The sequence below is a fragment of the Chinchilla lanigera genome, unplaced genomic scaffold, assembly GCF_000276665.1.
Source record: "Chinchilla lanigera isolate Chin_1 unplaced genomic scaffold, ChiLan1.0 scaffold00028, whole genome shotgun sequence".
Taxonomy (NCBI): Eukaryota; Metazoa; Chordata; class Mammalia; order Rodentia; family Chinchillidae; genus Chinchilla; species Chinchilla lanigera.
Window position 1 is genome coordinate 7,005,489 of NW_004955429.1, and position 21,998 is coordinate 7,027,486.

Below are 21,998 nucleotides of genomic sequence, written 5' to 3' on the forward strand. Positions count from 1 at the left end.
GGCGCGCGGGACACCGTCCCTACCGTCACTGCTCTCGGCGCCGCGGGACACCGCCCGGCCTGCGCGGCCTCTCCGCACAGCCCCACCTACCTCCTGCGCGCGCCGCCGCTAAGTTAATCCTGTCCACCTGTGACTCCTTACTGTGTCACTATTGAAGCTTTCTAAATAATTCTTAAAATAATCCTGAGAAAGGAAACTGGAGACAGATGAAACAAGATTGAAAAGCGAGGGCAGGGATGAAGGCCCGGTGGCCGAGGCAGGCACAGGGCTTCGCAACTCCTCTCCTCTTCCGGGACGCGGCTCCGCGGCGGCGCCGTGTCGGGAGCGGCGGGCTTCCTCCCGCGGCCGCCTCCGCTCCTGCTCGCCGCGGCCGCCCTCCCTTACCTCTCCTCTGCCGCGGCCCACCTCTCTCTCTGCGGTCATCTGCCTTCCTTCTAGTCTTCCACAACACAACACATGCCCAGGTCCTTTACAACTGCTGCTCCCTCTACCTCGAGCGCGCCTTCTCTTCTCTCTCCCCTAAGTCAGAAAGGCACACTCCTTCAACGTCCCGCCGGCGGGCGGGCGGGGCGGGCGGGGCGGGGCGGGCGGGAGAAGAGTGCTTCCCTAGCGGGGTGCCGCCCAGGGTCCCATCCCCAGCACCACCACAGGGCACGGACAGTGGGTCCAGCGGGCCTCGCGTCTCTCTCCTCCGTCCCTCACCCGCTGCCCTGTTCTCAGCCCGGACCGCCACCACGCAGTGCGGAGTCCCTGCCCACAGAGCTCCCTGGAGTTTTGTCATCACTGCATCCCCAGACCCTCTAACAGCGCCACAGTGTAACAGTGTGCTACTGACTGTGTAAGGAAGGAAGGGACCGTCACTACAGGCATCCCGACCGGGAAGACAAGCTTTCTAGTTTATGTATGCAATGGTGGCTATTTCGCTAAGGGTACTCTAATCCCACATGAGTCTAGTCTAGGACACTTGTTCCTCATAAAAATCAAATTATTATCAAAAGGAAGAACTTACTGGTGTGAGCTGTTGAGAATTTAACAACTGCTGAAACTGTTGCTGATGAATAAGTATTTGTCTGTGCTGGTCAGAAAGTAATCCTAGTCCTGAGGCACTGAAAAATGATTAAAATTCTTACTTTCTACTTTATACTTCCAATGTCTTTATAAAAATGTAAATGAAAGACAACTTTTTGATTCAATATTTAATAAATTACGAAGTGTTTAACCATAATATTTTACTTTTCCAGACAGGGTCTCACTATGTAGTTCAGGCTAACCTTGAACTAACTATGTAGCCCAGGCTGGCTTCGAACTTTGCGGCAATCCTCCTGCCTCAGCCTCCCAAATGCTGGGATTACAGGCGTGCGCCACCACGCCCAGCCTAATAACCACAACACTTTTTAGAAACAATTATGTACAAATTATTTCTTCTTTCTCTTTCTATAATGCATATACACAACTAAGTAAGAATTCACATGGTCAAGAAGTATTTTCTTTTTATTATAAACCAAACAGAAGAAAAATTTCTTTTATGGAATAGAAATTGACATGTGTTTATTCTTGATTATTCAGGGATAATTTGACCCATGCTAAGATACACATAGTTAAAAGAAAGAATCTAAACATACCACTGATTTGATTTTTTTAATGATCCCAATTATCCTTTTAAATTAAGCATCAAGAAAAAGAAAGCCAGAAGAAATAGCTTACTAAGTACCAAGTACAAATTATTTAAAATTATTCCTCAAATGTATGTTTAATAACAACATGGCTTTAGTCCCCTTATTTTGAACAAATAGTCACATGAAGTTCTAGTACAATGAAACCAGTCAGTTTCACTTCCTGGAAATTCAAGATAAATATTTACCCTTCACCTTATATCAAAATCTTTGATTCAAAGTTAACAAAATTACACTATTAAATTTTAAGAAGCATCACCACGATATCACCTTTCTTCAGAATGTAGGATACATAAATAAAATACACAAGGGGTAAGAAAAATTAACATTTACATCACAGATCAAGACTGAAACTTTCGACACAATATATTTAATACTTTGTTATTGAAATTGATTTTAATTGTTTTAGTAAGAATTACCTAAATTTCAAAAATAAATATACTCTGGGTAGGATATGCCTAGTTTAAATCTGGGGTAGACTTTATTTTCTCAGACACATCTACAAGGAACAGTGAAAATCCCAAACTAAAGCACAGACACTGCTGGTTCTATGTTGCACAGAAACCCACGATATAGCGACAGAAGCTTCTCACCTGTTCGTCAGCGTGGCTGGCATTGGATGTGTTGCATTAGGTGGTACAGTTGTGTGGGTGAGGGGGGCAGGGTTCTGGGACAGTGTGACAGGGGTCTGCATCACCCCATTTAAAGCTCCTACAATGCCGTTAATTGCCAGCTGGTTACCTGGCAAAGCTCCAATTATCCCCCCCACCGCGGTGGCGGCAGGGATAGAGGCAGCCACAGGCTGCAAGCCACCAGCCAGTGCCCCCACAGTCACGCCATTGACCGGCTGGACCCCCGGGACTCCAGGGCCCTGTTGCGCCGGACTCTGGCCGGCGGGCGGTGGGGTGGAGAGGGCAGACGAGCTGCTGGTGCTCTGGCCACTGGAGGTTAAGTCCTGCTGGAAGAAGAGACACTGTTCATACAAGTCCAAAAGCAGCTACGGTTCATGAGCAGAGCACACATGCACACAACCACGCAAAACCTACCTGGTTTAATACAGGCAGAGAGCTATCTGGTAAAAAGCTGTTTCCTATGTGAGGGCTCTTATTGCTGTTCAAGGAATCGGCAGTCGGAGCTAGAATAATAAAAACAAATTTACTTACCCTGTTAAAAGAGCTTAAAAAGTAAGTCCTAACATTCCTATGGCCAGTGTAAATAGAAAACAGAACTTCTGTCACTTTTCAATACCACACTTTGTATCAATAATGAGACCATTACACATTTAAATGAATTTCACCACTAAACTGTACTAAAGAAGTGAGAGCAAAATCAAGTCAATCACTTAACGAGATTCTCTATGCCCTTCAAAAACAAGCTATCACTCCTGCTCTACATCTTCATGACTGGCAGTGCGCTCGGACCCATCCCGCCCATGGCACTGGACCCTCTCCTGCTCTCCCAGAAGCACGCTGTCCGCTCTCACACTCACCCGTCTGTGCTGAGAACGGATGCAGCTGGTGGGACGGACTGAGGGCCGTTGTGATGGTCGGGAAAGGCACTGAAAGCTGTGCATTCAGTAACTGAAGGCGCTCCTTTTTGGCAGTCAAGTTTTTTATCTGTTCCTCCAATCTTCGATTTTCTACTTGAAGTTGGTGTAATGACTTCAGCATTCCTAAAACTAGCGAACATTTTGATGATTTTTAATGAAGACAAGCCCACACCCAGGACTATTTTATGGACACAGGGCCAGTAATTTTAAGGAAGAGTTCTGTCAAACATTTCCAAGTGATTACAGCTTATTCTACATATATATAAGATATGCCCATTTAAAGCTGAATGAACATAAGCGCCAGGGAGACTGCTCAGAGAAGTAGCATCTGAAAACTCTGCTGCATGTACCAACAAACCATCAGAGGCAGGTCACTTCCATTTTCTTTTTTGTTTGTTTGTTTTGGTTTTGGTTTTTCTCCGGTACCAGGAACCGAACTCACGACCTTGCGCTTGCCAGGCAGGCGCTTTTGCCGCTGAGCTAAATCCCCAGCCCTCACTTCCATTTTCAAAACAGAAATGGTAGCATTTATTTTCTTCAAAACAGCCTTATTAAATATTCAAAGCACCTGCCACGATTTCTCAGTGAAGTTCTATTTACCTAAGAAAGGAGCACAGCAGAGCTCACCAATGTCCTCTGACACAGTGAGGAGGGCACGTTTTGTTTCTTGCTCAGTTTGAAGTTGAGTGTGCCAGGGACAGATCTAGCTCAGCGGCACAGTGCTTGTTCAGCACGCCCAAGGCCCTGGGTTCCACACCCAGGCCCCCCCCCGCAAAAGAAAACAAAAAAAACAAAAGCCAGAGCACTCCCAAGCACCTGCCAGGCAGTTGTGACCCAGCAGCGCTCCCAACCAAGCACGCTGCTGAGCACGGTGCCCCAGCAGGGAGCGCTGTGTGTCGCCCCTCCTCTCCCCACCATGGCCAAGGGTGGCCTCTGCAGCCCCACTGTGTGGCTCCTCCCAACTGTCCCCCAACAGGGACACAGGTCGCCGTAAAGGACTATTTTAAAAGTCTACGTACTAAAAGGTTGTATTTGTTTAATGCGACCTCAGGGCCTTCAAGAGAGATGGCTCCGCTGTATACAGACACAATATGGCCATTTTCCAAGGACTTAACTTATGCCCCTCCTCTTCAAGGTCCCCCAAAAAACGGTTCCTAGGCCCAAATGAAATGCAGCAAGACTAATAAACTAACCTTGTCCTCCAGCTATCTGTTCAAAGGATTATCCTGGCATCAATTTCCTGACAATTAGCATTTCTTGTTGCACATCATTCATTAAAAAGCAGATTTATGGCACATGGCTCACTACACTAAAAACAGCTTTGCTTTAATAAAATAAAGCAGGAGAATTTCATATCCCAAAGTGATGGAAAACCACCTATTTTCCCCAAAAAATATTATGCTTGACACAAGGTCATTCCGCTAACTGCCACTTTTTCTAACTTTATTTTGCTGTGCTTTTTCACCGTGGTCCTAAAATTTAAAATGTAAATATGTGCATACAATATATACCACACAGTGTAACTTTAACTTAATAAATGATACATATAACACACTAATTACATTTCTGATGTAGTAACTATTCTTTCTTTTTAAAATATTTTGTTCTTTCTCTAAATTATAAAATTAAGAAGAATGATCATAACTAAAAGCATTTTCTTTTTGGTATGGGGAATTGAACTCAGGACCTTCTGCTTGCCAGGCAGGAGCTGTGCCATTGAGCTATGTCCCCAGCCCATTATAAGCATTTTTTTTTCCTTAAATTCTCTATAGATAAGTAAGTTTTCTTCCAACAATTAAAGCCTAAGAGAAGATAGCAAAGAACAAATTATAGAACTATGGAGAAGTAGTACCAGTGGTACAGCAGCTGTAACTATAAGCTAACAGAAGGTGCTTTACACGAGCCATGGTCTTTATGGCTTTTTCATGTCTTTTACTCCTTATAACAACCTTAATACAGACACAATCGTATTCCCAATTCTACAAATGAGAGACTAAACAAGAGCATCGCCCCAGTAAAGACAGGGTTCAAGCCAAAGCATAACACTATAAAACTGGTTCCATTAAACTTCTGCATTACACTTTCTTGCCACGTTATACAAAAATATGTCACAACTCCACCATTATTGTGGATAAAAAGTGACCTGTATCTATCCCCCACCCCCACCTTTATCTGAAGATCAGAAAATGAACACTTACTGTCACTCGGTGTACCCTGTTCTAACAAAAACTGCTGTCCTTCACTCCACTGCCTCTCCAACAGCTGCTCTATGCTGGCCGCTACTGGAGGCAGACTATCCAAACCACTGCTGCCGGGCTGATCATAGCGAATCTGCAAGCTGCTCACAGGGGACCTGGGGGAAACAGGCACACTCAAGTTAGAAAGAAGGGACGTGCTTCTTCAGAGAGCACAGTAGGGTTTCTTACCTTATCCTGCTTGCTGGGGTTCCTGGACAAGCTTTCTAACACCAGGTGGCCTACGCCAAAAGGACTGGGTTTCTGGCTATATAAAACCATAATCAACCCTAAAATTGAGTAATTATCATTCTTCCTCCCTGCATTATAAAATCAAAGAAATGGCTGACATATTAAATAATTAAAACCTACTGGAAAATATAGGCATACCACCAATAATCTCTGGAACAGGCTGTAAAAGAAGTTGGCACGGCTTTATCAAACAAAAAGACTGAGGTTAGAAAGACTTTAAAAATAAGAGTTCCACCTTTCTGCCTTAATAGACTTACTATCAGAATAGACTACGATTATAAAACCATGGAAAGCATTTGAATTTACAAACAACAAAATGTCAATCAAATATGAATAAAAGAATATTTTCACAATTCTCTTAACTTTTGTTTACTGAGACAGGGTCTTTCTGTGCAGTCCATGTTGGCCTTGAACTGATGGTGATCCTGCTGCCTCAACTTCTCAAGTGCTGGAATTATAGGTGTGCACCATCACACCTGTCTATCTTAACCATTTTGAAGCAGTTTTTGGTTAGAAATTAAAAATTATCTTCAGTACTAAGGAATATTCAAACCAAAGTAATGTGTAAATCCATTATAAAAAATACTTCTAAAATGTCAGATCTGGAGCTGGGTGTGGTGGCGCATGCCTATAATCCCAGCACTCAGGAGGCTGAGGCAGGAGGATCATTTCGAGTCTAAGGCTAGCCTGGGCTACCAAGTGAGCTCAAGGCCAGCCTGAACTGCATAGTGAGACCCTATCTCAAAAAGACAAAAATAGTAACAGTAACAATAATAATAATAATAAATGTCAGATCTGTACTTCAAATGATAATTCACGCTTTCGTAACAAAGTTTACTTCCATTAAGATGGACACGTAAGCGCCCTCAATTAGTAAATGGAGTCATTTTTGCTCTCCAGCTTTCCTGTAAAGCATCAGGAAAGGTGTTAGTGTCCAGGTTCCAGTGGAATGACAGGAGTGGCGCCACTCCCCAAGGAGAAGTGAACATGAGCACAAGGCCTGCTTTCCAAGAAGGCACGCGCACAGGCTTCCCAGCTCCTCCAAAGTCACTGCTAGCACCCAGCGGCAGGTACACCACACCCAGGCCTTCTAACGACCCCTGGCATTCTGCTCAGCACCTTACAGAAGAGCATCAGCAAAGAAAGCCTTCTATCCCCTCTGCAAGTATCACACCCAACATCCAGAGGCCATAAGCTTCCAACACTATATATAGCCAGGTAATCCATTATATTGCAGGCTGATTTCTAAACAATTTACTCATTTTAAATAACTTAGTCAATGAAAGCCAATATTCTAACTAATGCCGCTAATAAAAATATAACATTTAAGTTTTTGTTAAAAACCACCACTCAACAGCCCAGTGTGGTGGTACAAACCTGTATTCTGAGGCTGAGGAAGGAAGATCCCAAATTCAAGCCAATTCTGGTGACTTAGCAAGATCCTATCTCAAAAATAAAATTTTAAAAAGAGCTAGTAGGGGGCTGGGGATTTAGCTCAGTGGCACAAGGTCGTGAGTTTGATTCCCAGTACAGGAAAAAAAAAAACGAAAAACAAAAACAAAAACAGAAACAAACAAACAAACAAAGAGCTAGTAATGTAGCTCAGTACAAAGACCCAGGACTGGAAAAACAAATCCACCACCAAGCAAAATAGCACTAAGGAATTTTAAATAATTTCTGAGCAATGTGTGTGATACTTTAAAGTGGTAATAAAGAAATGCTTTCTCCAGGAAACGTACGAGCAAAATTCCACTAACATTTTTTAAGCGAAGGGGTATTGGAGGAGGTTGGAGTGGTAGTACACATTTATAATGCTAGCCATCTGGAGACTGGAGCAAGAAGACCATCGTGAGTTCAATGCTAGCCTGGACTACATACTGAGCTCAAACCCAGCCTGGACTATATGCAAGACCCTGTCTCATCCTCCCACCTCATCCCCAAAAAAACATCTGGGTGTGGTGGCACATGTCTATGATTGCAGAACTCTGACAGGCTAAGGCAGGAGAAACTCAAGTTTGAGCCCAGCCTAGATGACTCTCAGCAATACCCCCATCTTTAAAAAAAATAAAATAAACAGAAGAAGCTCAGAATGTAGCTAAATGCAAAGGCCCTGGGTTCAACCCCCAGTACCACCAAAAAAGAAAAGAAAATGTAACGGTATAAAGGTACACAGAATCACAGACCACTTTAGATCCCCAGATTCCAGAGCAGGGGCATTTAATCTTCTGTAGAGGTCAATCAAGAAAAACAATACTACTTTTCATTCACCCAAGAATTACACAGGAAAAAGGTACTACTAGGACCAACAGAAAACAGAAAAATTAGAAGTTGCTGAACTAATGGCTATAATGGTGAAGACGTTCCTCAACAGACATTCCTCAACTATATCCACAACACATCAACACCAACACTCGCTATTTGTCATCACATAGAAACCTGAATTTTTAAGAGAATGTTTTCCACACGAGGACCCCAGAATGTGCTTTTCCATCCTATTCTTTATTCTCATTCAGTGCGGTGTTTGAAGTAGAAATTGTGAAACTACAGAGAAAACATTCTAGAAGAAGGTGCAAAGTTGAAAAGTATAATAAAATAACAAAATTTCACACCACCATTTTCCCACTTGGAACAGAAGGAAGATACAGTCCTCACTCGTTTCCACATGTACCCACCAAGCAGGCATACGAATGTTACACGTATCTACAGTGCTTTCACAATGCTCCTTGCACAGCTGGGCAACTTAGCTTCAAACAATGCAGACTGAGATGGATCTCAGAGACCTGCTGTCAGAGCTCCACAGCCAAAGTCAGAATAAGAGGCTGAGGAAAGAGCATTGCCCACACCCCCATGGCCAAGTTAAAGCAACTTGCAGACTTAGAAGTCTGCAACTTTTAAGACACTTTTAAGACATTTTAAACTATTTTGTGAGCAAGAATAATCACCCAAGTTAATGAATTAATAGCAGCAGCAGCTAAATATGTATTCAAATAATAAAGGGTTCAAACTCATTTGAAACCATTAAAAAAATCTTCCTTCAGCTCAGGAATCTAATCATGTTCAAATTAATATGCAAGTTAATTACTCTCACTGCCTAAACATGGCCTTCTGTCTACAGACCGCTTCGGAAGCTCACACACAAGCGCGCCACAGAGAGGGCAACACAGTTTCCAGATGCGCCGGAGTGGAGGGCACTCACCTCGGGGACAGGCTTCCTCGGGGCGAGCTTCCTCTGCCGACCAGGCTGCGGCTGTTGTCTCCCAGGTCCTGATCTGCAGTGTAAATATTTCAGAGCTGGTAAACTGACTCTCTCACGGATAAGAGGCTTTAAGCTCTGGCCCTCATTGCCCTAAAACACACATTAAACCTTTGCCACTATGGCTGCAGTCACGAGGGAAGTAGAAGACCTAGCGTGTTGCTAGCTGAGAACTACTGAACTGCAGCATGTAAAGCGTTGTCCCTACACGTTTCTGTGGGTGTCAAAGGCGATGGATTGTGTTCTGTTCTTTCATTCCTTTCAATTTTACAGCACAGAGCGTGGTATGAATTTACAGTACCCTCCCCTCAGCCACTTTTAATTTCTATGGTTAAAGTAATGAATCACAGCTGTGGACAGCTAATCTGTATGCTTATCACAGCAAATCCTTATGCTTTGTATTTTTTAACACTTTGCATTCCAAGACAAGTCATAAAACACATTTACATAGAGCCTCATGTGAGACTAAAATTATGTTACACAAATCCACACACCAAGCATAAATTTTCAAATTGATAAAAACAAGCAGAAACCCAAAGTTTAAAGAAAAAAAAATTAATCCTTTTACTAAACAGTCCACGAGTATCTCTGCTTGAAAAGTAACTCACATTTCCCATGCAGCTAGCTCCTAATAAAGCCACCCTATCTCTCAGGCCTCTTTCAAGGTTGTCCTTCCCTTTTCTGAGTCAGGTAACCTCTGACCCTGAAGGGTGAGGACAAGACTGATCCATTCTTGGTGAACTGCTAAACCCATGCCCTGCCCCCAAACGGCAGGACTACTTGGACATGTCAACAAATTCTTAAGGGGGAAATGAGATAGAGCAAATCCAGGGGGTCATTAAAACCCTACGAGAGGCAAATGCTACAAAATGTCAACTGGTCAAAATTCACAGGATTACTCAACACTGTAGAAATTCTCTAACAGGATTTTTTAAACCAAGTTTGTGTAATGCAATTTCATGAATTATGCAAATAAAGGTCCAGGCTATTCGGAGAAAAGCCCAGTGTTACGTTACTCTCATTGCACAGAAGGGAGGAAGGAGCACATCAATCATGGAAGTCACAGGAGACATTTGCGTTCCTGCCTGCTGATGGCTCTACTTAAACATTTACATTTCAGACAGAAAAGGGGGAGAAAGGCACATCACTATTTTGCACCACAACATGCTATTGACTTCCTTCCAACTGGAATGCTTTTGGTTTTAAAAGGAGGATGGGGGAAGCAATCCCTCTATTAACCATACCTCTACCTCTAAACCTTTTCAGTGAAAATGAACCAACAGAGAAAAACTGCACTGGGGAGAGAATTTTAGAGTTGGATTCTTGAAATCTTACCTGTTTGACTGTTCTCAGACTGAGCTATGAGAGCTGCCACTGCTGGATTTGGATTTGCTCTGCTGCCATACATATGAGATGGTGCCTGACTAAGAGAAGAGCCAGGCAGGGTGTTTGCCTAAACGAAAAGAAGTACAACAACAAATGAATTGTATCTGAAAATATCTTATTGCTTTTCCTCCTAATTGAGCTACTAACTATTCCCCTCTAGCCTCAGAGTATAAACAGACATTCCTGACTTTCTGAAAAAGTAAGTTTCATTTTTCCTAGCTTTACCATTCCAACATGTCAATTTTTGAAGTTACATAACTACTGAATACTTTCAAAAGACTGGCAAATTCAAAGCATCTACTCAACACTAAAAACCGGTAGTACAGTAACCACGTGGACACATGACTAATTATTTAAACTTACTAAGCCATTTATAAAATAAGAGCAGGTAGACAACAGATGTCTAACAAATTCTTCAGTCCTTTACATCAGAAGCTGGCTAAGGAGGTCAAAAGGTCCAGCCATAACTTCCAGCATTTCAACTACGCAGAGCCATATTTCCATTGCTTAACTCTGTCATTAGTAAAACCTGCACACTGTTTGTTACTTCCTATTTTGATAGACTTGAAAGCCTGCTGCTTTTTCTGTTTTGTTTTGTTTTTACTTTAAAAGAAAGCAAACAGGCATCACAAGTATGCTTTCTATACAATGCAGAGCTCAACGAATCAGAGCTGTGCCCTGACCCCGTATCAGGCACTGTCTTTCTGGCAGGAGGCCAACTCTACTAACTGAAGAGCTCGTCCAAAGTCTGTAATTCATTCATGTTGCTAATGACAATTCTGAAGGCCTCTACTGGGAGCTGTGCCAAACAAGCGAAAATGAACCCTTAAACAGATGAAGCTAAGGAGGCTGGCCAAAGTACTGCACAACCCAGTGTAATAAAAGTGCCTCTTTGCTGTGCCTTCACTCTCATACTTTTCAATAATATCATAACCTGCAAATGTGCCATTTTTGAAACAAATCTTGTACACAAAATATAGTTACTTGCAGAAGGTTATTTGATTGAAATGATTTTCAGATTTAATAGAACCACAAATTTTAAACTAAACTTTAAAAAAAAAGTTTGAATGAAATCAAACTTAAGCTTTTATAACTTCAAAAAACTGAACCACTTCTAACATAAAACCGAGTTAACAGCAGAACAAAAGATGCAGAACATTTAGACGTGTACAACAGCACACAAGAGACAATGATGACACAGCAGTCAAAACAAGTAAAGTATTACAGGAAATAAACTGTGTTTCTAAATAGACATAACCTGACATTTTTATCTGGGCCTTTGGCCAACTTACTAAGCATGGAAAAATGTACTTTCACAATTCATAGAAACAGTCTTCATGATATAGAATCCTATCCTTGCGTTCCATTGTTTCAAAAGGTGTCTGTAAATTCAACCTGATGATTTTGGGTTTTTTCCCCCTTACTGACGATATGCACACAGAGTCAATAACTACATGCAATAAAATTCTGTTTAGGCTGGGCATGGTGGCGCATGCCTGTAATCCCAGCATTCGGGAGGCTGAGGCACGAGGACTGTTGGGAGTTTGAGACCAGCCTGGGCTACAAAGTGAGCTCAAGGCTAGCCTGAACTACATAGGGAGACCCTGTGTCAAGAAGACCACCTCCCAAAAACCTGTTTAACAATCAATAAGCCTTCAGTAAAAAGTAAGTCACAACTTCAATTTAAAGGTATCGCCACTCACCATGTAGTTAATACTATTGGATACATAAAATACACAATTCATAAACTCAATTAAGATTTTGTTACTTTTCCAAAACTACTGGAGCATCTCAGCTACTCATAAAATAAATGAAAACAAGGAAAATACAACCAAACCAACAGAAAAAACAAACGTTACCATGTATCATTAAAGCTTCAGACACCCTTAAAAATGCCTTTCAGAGAACCAATTTACTCTCAGACACAACCCAAAACGATCAACTAAGCACAGCATAGATTAGAAGAGAAAATGAATTATAAAGGAGGAAGAAGGAGGAAGCAGTAGTGTCTTGAGATAGTTTTTTGGAAGCAAAAAGTAACAGCGGACAACAAGAAAGGAGAGAGCACAAGAGGCAGAAAGAGCACAACCCGGCACCCTGGTGAGGTCCTCCATGAACAGAGACCCCCAGTGCCCAAGCAGCTGCAAAGCAAGGCAATGTTCTTAGCCCTCCGACTTCCCATTTTTATGCAGTTATCTATGTTATGCCCTGGCTAAATCACAACCAATAATTTACCAGCTGGAATTCCTTTTTAGCTCCAATTATCAATCTCATGAGTTGCCTCAGTTGCTTCATAAGAATACCAAAACTACAGCACCCTTTTTTAGGAAGGGTTCTTTCTGCCAAGGACTTCATATTTATCCTTAGCAGCTTCAAATTTCAAAGTGTAGCACTTTCTTGATCTAGTCTCCAAATTTTCTTACTTTTCCTAACATCTCCCAGGCCCACTATAGCAAAGATCAAAATAGAAATCAATGCAGTATAACACTGATCTGCATAATGACATCACCAGGAAGAAAATAGGAAAGTTTATTTTTACAAATGATGGTTGGCAAAAGTTAGTAACAGTAAAATAAAGGAGGAATACTATTCAAAATGACCAACTTCTCAAATTATCTGGATGACTCAGAAATACCCAAAAGTTCTGTTTTTCCTTTAAAAATAAAACAAAAGGGGCTGGGGATTTCGCTCAGCGGCACAGCGCCTACCTGGTAAGCACAAGGTCATGAGTTCGATTCCTGGTACCAGAACCCCCCCACACACAAAAAAATCAACATTACCTTAAAAAAAAATCTCAAGAGAAATAAAAACAAGTTACAGACAGATGGTTTTTAGTATATTAAAATGTGTAAGCCACTGTACACTGATACCTGTTTTTAAAAACACAGGTCATGATATCATTTTAAAGTGGGCAACCTTAATTAACAAAGATTCCACTAATGTCTGTCAAAGCTAAGGCAGCACACTACTAGTGTCTGAAATGTGTGGCAGTGGGAACCCTGATGATCCTTTCTTTGGTAGTTCCAGGCAAAAAATTTAAGAAAAAAAAAAGAAGAGAAAAAAACCACAAAACCCACATTTGAGTAAAAAGATTCACAACTTAACAGCAGAGAAGATGGGTAATTGAAAGAGCTGGGGAAAAAAAGACAACTTAACTGAAAAGAGTACACAAACAGCAACTGGCATTCCATACACTCAAAAGATCTTAGGAAATGCACTGAAGTCAAATTACTGAAGTACCATATGCCTGCTTCAGATGATCGGATATGAGGACTAGAAATTCTTTTCTGGAAGGATACCTATCTTGACGTTTCGGCTTTATCCTGCCCAGGAACGGACAGTGGCTGCCGTGGAGAGGTGTTCTCCTTGTATCTACTGGTACTACAAACATATGAATCTGTAGGGTAGGAGAGCTGGATACTCACAACATGTAATATGAATACTGCAGTGCAGGGATGGCGAACCTTTTAGAGCTTTCATCACTGATACAAACAGCCTGCTGTGGCATGTATGCCATAGATTTACCACCACTGCTCAGTGTTCTTACAACTTTTCTATACATCTAGAATTATTTCAAGATAAGTTAATATCACGATAAACTTCTGCTTTAACTTACAATATGATGTCTTAAAGAGGCTTCCTTCTGCTAATTAAAAAGAACCACTTCCACATTCAAGATGTTATAACATTTAGTCTAACACTAGTGGGGGCTGGGGATTTAGCTCAGCGGCACAGCGCCTGCCTGGCAAGCGCAAGGTTGTGAGTTCGATTCCTGGTACTAGAAGAAAAACATAAAAAAATTTAAAAAAAAAAACATAAAAAACACAAAACTTATTCTAACACTAGTAAAAAAGTCATTAAGAGAAGTATAATTATTTTGCAAGATGGTCTCCAAAGATCAGTAGGTTAAAAATAGATTATTAAAGTCCAAATCACTTTTAAAATATGTCTAGGTGTCTTGAGCTAAAGAATATTGTTAACAAATTTACAGTAACCTATCTAGAAAAAAAGTAAGTCTCTATCAAGGCAGCATTTAAACTCAAGTCAGCGAGACAGTAGTATTTCCTAGAATGACATTATCAAAAAGTTAACAAATTAAAATTACATTTCAGCTTGAAATTTCTCCTGTTAACAGTTCGCCTCTTATATTTTAAATCTGCTTATGACCACAGATGTCTATGAAGTAGTAATTCTAACACATTCCAAAACTGTTAGTTGTACAGTGAAAAAGGCTATATGCCCAATTATTCAAACGTAAGATTTAAAAGTGGGTGTTGGGCAAGGATTGTAGCTCAGTGGTACAAGCACCTACCTAGCAAGTGCAAGGTCCTGAGTTCGATTTCTAATTCCCAAATAAATAAATAAATAAATAAATAAATAAATAAGGGCCCTGGGATATAGCTCAGTGGCACAACACCTGCCTGGCAAGCACAAGGTCCTGAGCTCAATTCCAAGTACAAAAAAAAAGTGGATTTTGATTTTGTAGCTTTTTGCCCCACCCTAATGTTGATAAAGTCAAAATTAAAGAATAAGCGAGAAAAATTAGGTATGAAGGAATAATACCTATGACAATTTCATCTTCGCAAAGTACTGTAGTAATACATCACTAGAGGTAGGTTTGAAACTTCATACTGAAAATACAACGTAAGAGTTCAAATGTCAGGCTGGGGATTTAGCTCAGCGGCAAAAGCGCCTGCCTGGCAAGCGCAAGGTCGTGAGTTCGGTTCCCGGTACCAGAGAAAAACCAAAAAAAAAAGAGTTCAAATGTCTTAAAATACAACTTGTATTTCTGAACTTGCAAATGCAGAGTTTTTTTTTCTTTGAGACAAGGTCTCCCTGTGTAGTCCAGGCTGACCTTGAATTCACAGTGATCCTCCTGCCTCAGTCTCCTAAGTGCTGAGATTACAGGTGTGCACCACTATGCCTGGCACAAACACAGAATACTGACCAGAAAGGTTTCCAGGAAAAATATAAATGAATATTGGACAGGTAAATTTCTCCAGCTTGCTTCCAAGTTTGTCCTATGAAACATATTCTGATAACAGACCCTATTTCTGTGGCGGCTACGACCAGTAAGGCTTTAATTCTCAGCATGTGATGAGAGATGAAACCAAGTGTGAACAACTTTCAGATCCCATGAGTAGGCTAACTGTTAAAGCTGTCAGATTCAATTGCATCACTCCACATTATTCAATGCTCCAAACTGCTTCCTAATTGTTAGGATCTTAATATATTCAAAACCATTGTATAGGCTAATGCCAAAATGTTCCACAACTGGGGTTTCCAAAAAGTAGTAGGTGGGATTAAAGTGTAGTTAAACCATCAGTGAACACTCTCCATTCGACCACAGGACTGTACAGAATAACCAGCCAATTCTAAGAAGGTTTCTTAATTGGTTAGTATCTAATTGCTACATCTCTTAACTTTTGGGGGGAAAACAAGACGCTAAGAAAAAGACAGCTACTGAAATAATTTTCCAACTGGAAAGACCTTGACCCACTGTTGAACCTAAATTAATATATCTGTGTTAGCATGGAATTATAAGTTTTAACAGAAAGCACTGGCACTATTTTTAATAAAGTATCTCTGTACCATTTCTTCTCTCTCTGGTTATCAGCCAGTTCTAGTAACAGTGAAATTAATAAACAACTTCTAATGTACTTTATATGATCTGCACTTGAACTTCAAAACATACCTGTTATAGCAGAAAGGACAGGCACTTACAGTATTTCTATTTTACATATGATAAAAACTGAGGCTCATAAAAGTTTTGAAAATCTAAGGTTATACTGGTGAGTAGAAAACATGGAACCCAGGATTTCAGATTCAAAATTTCTGCTATTTTGCAATGGATATAGTAAAATTCTTGGGAATGCTTTTCAAAGAGACACTTCCTAAGAGGCAAGTTAACTGGGAAATTCACTTTTACAGTAATTAGTAATTAGGTAACAGGCTACCAAGTTTGTTTTAGTTTTTAACAGGCTACCAGACCGTTTTGCTTCCAGACTAACTTCCACTGCTTACCAGACACATGATCTTGTGCTGTTACTTAGCTTTTTCATCATCCAAGAGCAAGTGGTATCATAAAACAATTTATAAAATCTCATTTTAAGGAGGGAGAGGAGGAATGGGGATTTAAAAAAAAATTAAGGTATTTTATAATGTACCAGTTTCCCCATAGGGAATATACTCATTACATACTACAAACATGTATTAATAAAAGTGTTTAATCTTACTTTGCTCAAAAGGGTAAATTCTTTAAAATTATAAGCTGTTATAAAATTATTTGAGACAGATGAAAGTTTCCAGCAAGTACAAACAAAATAAGCTCCCCTCTGGTCAGCTAAATCTGCCAGGAAACAAACATTTTCTCAAAGAGGATGAAAGTGTCACTATTGGATGACATAAAAAAGTCAGGGTGACACCTAAGACAATTCCCCCAACATGCTTGCATATGTGTGTGCAAACGTATTATAGCATTAGAAAACAAAAAATTCCAGTTCACTGTCAAAATGTTACCCAAATCTGATAAATCCTTGTCACTAAATTTGTGCCTTAAAATATCTACATGTACTAAATAGATAAGCAAACACTGGCAATTTATTTAACATTAAATGATCTGGAGTGGGGTGGTACTGAGGATGGAACCCAGGAGCACTATTTTACTGAGCCACATTTCTGCCCTTTTTTTATTTGTTATTTGGAGGCAGGGTCTTACTAAGCTGCCAAAGCAGGACTCAAATTTGCATTCCTCCTGCCTTAGCCTCACAGAGTGCTGGAATTAGAAGTGCGAACCAACCATGCCAAGCTTCCATATGACCACTGTAAGAATGACTTGTTTTTCAAAATCATTTAAAATTAAGATGGGTGTGGTGGCACACAGCTGTAATCCCAGTACTCTGGAAGGTTGAAGTAGGAGGATTACAAATTCAAGCCCAGCCTGGGTACTTAGTAACTCAATGAGAACCTCTCAAAAAAAAAAATAAAAATGGGTGGGAATGAAGCTCAGTGCAAAGGTCCTGTGCTCAATCCCCAGCATGGCAGCAAACAAATGAACAACAATAAACAATAAACCACACATAGAACACATAAGTAACATGGTATAGGATAAGGAAGCATGATTATCATGATCATCTGCATGAAGACCATATCCCAAAGCAGAACTCAGAATGAAGACTGTGATAGATTTCAGGTATTTTTCATTACATTCAGTCTTATTACTTTTCTATTGAAAAATCATCCTTTAAACAAAAGCACTTGCATTCTCCCAAAGACAAAAGCGAATACACTGGGGAACAATAAGGTTTAAAAGGCAAAATAAAAAATTAATGGCACTCCTCCAAAAACTAATTTATACTTCTACTCACAACGCAGCAAGGAGAGAGTACATCATTAACAATCTCACGGGCAGGAATTTTACCTTCCAGTAACATTAAGGAACTGTAATTTTAACTATACTACTGCTATATCCTAATATATTGCAATACAGGCTTTCCATCAATTATCTGTAAAAGAATAATTACAAACGAATATAATATATCAAAGAAAAAAGGATTAACACTGAAGAATACGAAATTGGCTTTTCAACGGTTTTCTAATTTTTTTCTTCAAACTGGGCTACTAATTACAGACTTCTATCCTTCCCCAAAGTATTATGGGTCCCTCCCACCCACTAAAAGTCCAAATCAAGCTCTTCGCACTTTATAATTTCTACTAACCCTTTCTGGTTTTACCTCTCTGATAACACTGGCGAGTAGTTAAGACAGCAAATAAGCCCAAACAAGAGGTCTATGTGCTTGCTTAAAACAGAGGTCAGAAAAAACTGATACCTGGATTTTTAGCCTGGCTTAGGGCACCAAACCAAGCACGAAAATTTACTACCAAAACGTTAAATTTTTGGAGGAAGGGTTGGCAAAACATGGTTTAATATATCTGTTCTCTTCATATTTTTAAAACAGTTGCTTGTTACTGTGATAGTTTTCTTCATTTTCATGACAATACATGTAGAATTACGTTCAAAATAGTGATAAATTCTACTTACCATCTATCATAACCACATTTCTGTGTTTTAAAACAACCACCTACCTCTAAAGTGTACTAAGATGTGACTATCTAAACACAGTGAACTGTATGGTCTGAAGGCAAACAGGACTTACACTGAAGGTTAACCAGAAATGAACCTGTCATCTGGGGAAAGAATATTCAGTTGCCATTTTAAGAGTACCCTACAATGCTACCTCACTGTTTTGTAACCTAGCCCTTACACACTGGTACAACCTTCCTCAGCGCAACTGAGAGGTCAGCAGGCCTCAGCTGCCAAGAGGCTAGCCAAGACAGCTTCAGCCTCCAGGCAAGCAGCATGCCCTGCTAGACAGGAAGACGACGCAGCCGTCTCAGCATGCAGCACTTGCACCTAACTAGATGCCCGTATTTACAAGCTACCCACTTTATTGAAACATGGGAACAGCACAGATAAAAAAAATCAAGATGTTAACTGGACTCAATCCTAGATTACTTGCAACTATTATCTCTTTATTCTTCAGCTGAGTCCCATGTTGAATAGAATTTTCCCTCTAGCTATATACTTTTCTCTGCCACCACTCTCCCATCCACCACTCCTTAATGCCGGCCCTATACCCACAAACATAATGAATAAGAAGAAATGAGGTTTCTGCTCTATTCAGCTTACAACCAACCAGAGTAACTAAAACAGACTTGTATAAAGACAGAAAATGCACACTGAAAACGTCCAATGTGAGACTTGGTCCAAGTATGTAAGGCTATCAACAGCATATGGTTATACTTAGTTAAAAGAGATAAAACTATTTCTGAGTGCCACTCTTTCATTTATCCTCTCACCCTCTCTAACTTCAAGTACCATTACTACGGACACCTCACCTTTCTAGTGAAATGAAGAAAAATCCTCCTCTTACTCAGGCTGAGCAGTTTATGAAACAGTTAACTTTCATGGTCAAAAATACTACTAAATATGCCACTGATTTTCTGTGCTGAACTAGTCTAGTGTTCATTCTAGTATTTGGCTTAACTACAATGGTGGTTCTATGTACTTCACCATTTGCACACATGCACTAAAAAAATAATCTAGTGCTGTGCTTTGAGAAAATACCAAAAAGGTATAGATATATATTCTCAGTCTCATACAATGGAAATTATGCATGCATATCTAAATGCTCAAGTTTACAGCAACTTAAAAACACATACTTAACAAGTTGTTTGTAATTAGACATTTACAATTACAACTGTAGACACTGTAATTTTCTAGAAATGTTAAACGACATATTGCCAGAATTTGAGAAAGATGAAAAATGATAAAGAATCACAAAAAAATACATACTTTAGGAATTTTAAATTATTATCTTTGGATAAGTCAACAAGCAGGTACATGTATGTACAGCTTTACCCATTTAGTATCTACACAACTCAAGACCATGATTTTTCCTATTTGATGCCTTCTTATAAAATATCTCTATATACTAGGTCATTTGTCTAACAGCAGATCTAAATAAGGCAAAAGGTATAAACAAACAGGAGAACCTACGGAGCCACCACTCTTAGGAACATCTCGTCTCCCATGGGAACAAAACCACACAGCAGTATCTGAAGGAATCATTCACTCTTTATCCTACATTCACCTACAGCATTTTTTATATTTTGAGAGAGCAGATTCTCATACATTTACATAACTTTAATGATTATTTTAAAATACCATCAAAGTCCTGAGCTCCATCCCTAGTGCTTTCTTACTTTAAGACAGAACACCACTAAGTTGCTCAGGCTGACCTAGAACATGTGATCATCCTGCTTCAGACTTATAGGAGACGGAATTACCACCTGCACTGCCACACTCAGTGTGTCTCACACTTTTTGAGTTCTTCATTCTTTAAAGAAAAGAGTGAACCCTCCCCTGAAATTACTATTCTATATCACCAGGACAATACTGGAGACCCAGAAACAAAAGTCAGTTGCTGCCCAGTACTCATTTGTCGTCTTTCATGAAAATCGAGTAAAAATGTCTATTATTTTCAATGACGTTAATACAAATTTAAATATTTTACAAGTTCTTATAGAAAGCTCTCTTTCAACCAAACTTACTTTCAAGACAAATTTGCCAAGCATGATGGTGCATACATGTAATCCCGGCACTTGGGGGGCTGAAGCAGGAGGATTGTTGTGAGTTCAAGTGCAGCCTAAACTACATAGCAAAATCCTGGCTCAAAAATTTAAAAAGTAAACGACAAACATGTCTAAACATCACAGGATTCTAACAACATACCTGAGTTGTAGCCACAGCCGGGGTTACAGCTGATGCAGCTGAGGGGGAGAGAGCTCCCACCTGCTGCAAATGCCCTGAAGGCTGCGGAGGTAAATGTGAGCTGGAGACAGGAGTGCTGGATCCCGAGCCGGACACCGCACTGGGAAACGGCGCTGCTGCATCACTGCTGTTATAAATACCTGCAAGAAAAGAAATGTTATGTAAGTATGTTAAAACTCAGCAATCAAATTTGTCAGTGACACGTAACAGTAATCAATAGTTAAAATACATTTATTCCTGAGACCTCTTTCAATTATAAATTTTATTGCTGATATTATTAAAAATATATTGGTAAGTAAATAAACACTGACTTTTCATAAAGGACGTGTCATTTTTCACTTGGCAAAATGTTTAAAAACAAGCACCCTAGAAGACTTTTGTGAAAAACATATTAGGCATTGTAGGAGTTCATAAAAGCAATAAAGGTCTCTGAAATAAAGAGAATGAAGCAATTAAGAGTTTTATAAAAACCACTTGGTAATAAGCATTTCAAAATGCATACACTCAGACTCTAGAAATCATGCCTGAGATCTGAAATGGGAAAAGACCTTATTCTAGAAATAAAGTAAAAAACTGGACTTTAAATTCAGACAAAGGTCGGGGATGTAGCTCAGTGGCACAAGTGCCTGCTTGGCAAGCACAAGGTCCTGAGTTCGATTCCCAGTACCAGAGGGGGCGGAAAAAGAATTAAATGCAGAGAGCACCAAAAAGGCTGACAGCCTTCATGTGACACAGCTGAGAATGAAGCAGCAATGGCTTCTGGACATTCAGAAGACAGAATAAACACAGCTCTGGATTGACTACATGGGGTGTCTGCATGGGATAGCGGCAAAAAGAAGCAAGGCCTAGTGACAACTTGGTCAACAGGTGGTGGCACTACTCACTCCCGGAGCACAGCAGATAACAGATGACAGGGGACTTAATGAAAGCATGTGTAGCTGCTCCAAACAGTTAAAGACAGAAAGAGGAAGTAGAAACGACGAAGTACAAGCTATTCATTCCACACAACTGGAAAAGGGGGAAGAGAAATGAGCCTAAGAAGAAATAAGCAGTTACTCGGGGAAACAAGGCAAAACGGTGCATTTAAGCTGCTGGGCCATCTACAAACCAGTCATCTTCAAGGGAGACAAGAGATGCCTGGGTCTATCTGGAGACATTTTTCACTGCCCAAACTGGGGGATGCTATTGGTATCCAATGGATAGAGTCCAAAGATGCTGCACATGACAGTCTCCATGACAAAGAATCTGACGCAGAGTGTCAAGAGCACAGCACTGGGAGACCAGGGAAGGAGAGAGGAACGACTTAAGAGCGTGTGCC

General features: G+C 40.4%; 1 protein-coding gene across 5 annotated transcripts in view; it reads right to left on the minus strand.

Moving 5' to 3' along the window:
- Positions 1 to 21,998, minus strand: part of Mllt10 (myeloid/lymphoid or mixed-lineage leukemia; translocated to, 10) — a gene marked incomplete at its 5' end in the record, with an annotated part of 164,656 nt that overhangs the window by 6,156 nt on the left and 136,502 nt on the right. For 2 of the 5 annotated variants that reach the window (XM_013515402.1, XM_013515401.1), the window contains 8 exon segments: positions 1,010 to 1,106; positions 2,267 to 2,628; positions 2,720 to 2,808; positions 3,163 to 3,351; positions 5,421 to 5,575; positions 8,905 to 8,977; positions 10,297 to 10,414; positions 20,642 to 20,820. In XM_013515402.1, coding sequence (XP_013370856.1) covers positions 1,010 to 1,106; positions 2,267 to 2,628; positions 2,720 to 2,808; positions 3,163 to 3,351; positions 5,421 to 5,575; positions 8,905 to 8,977; positions 10,297 to 10,414; positions 20,642 to 20,820 — 1,262 coding nt within the window. 5 annotated transcript variants of the gene reach the window in all.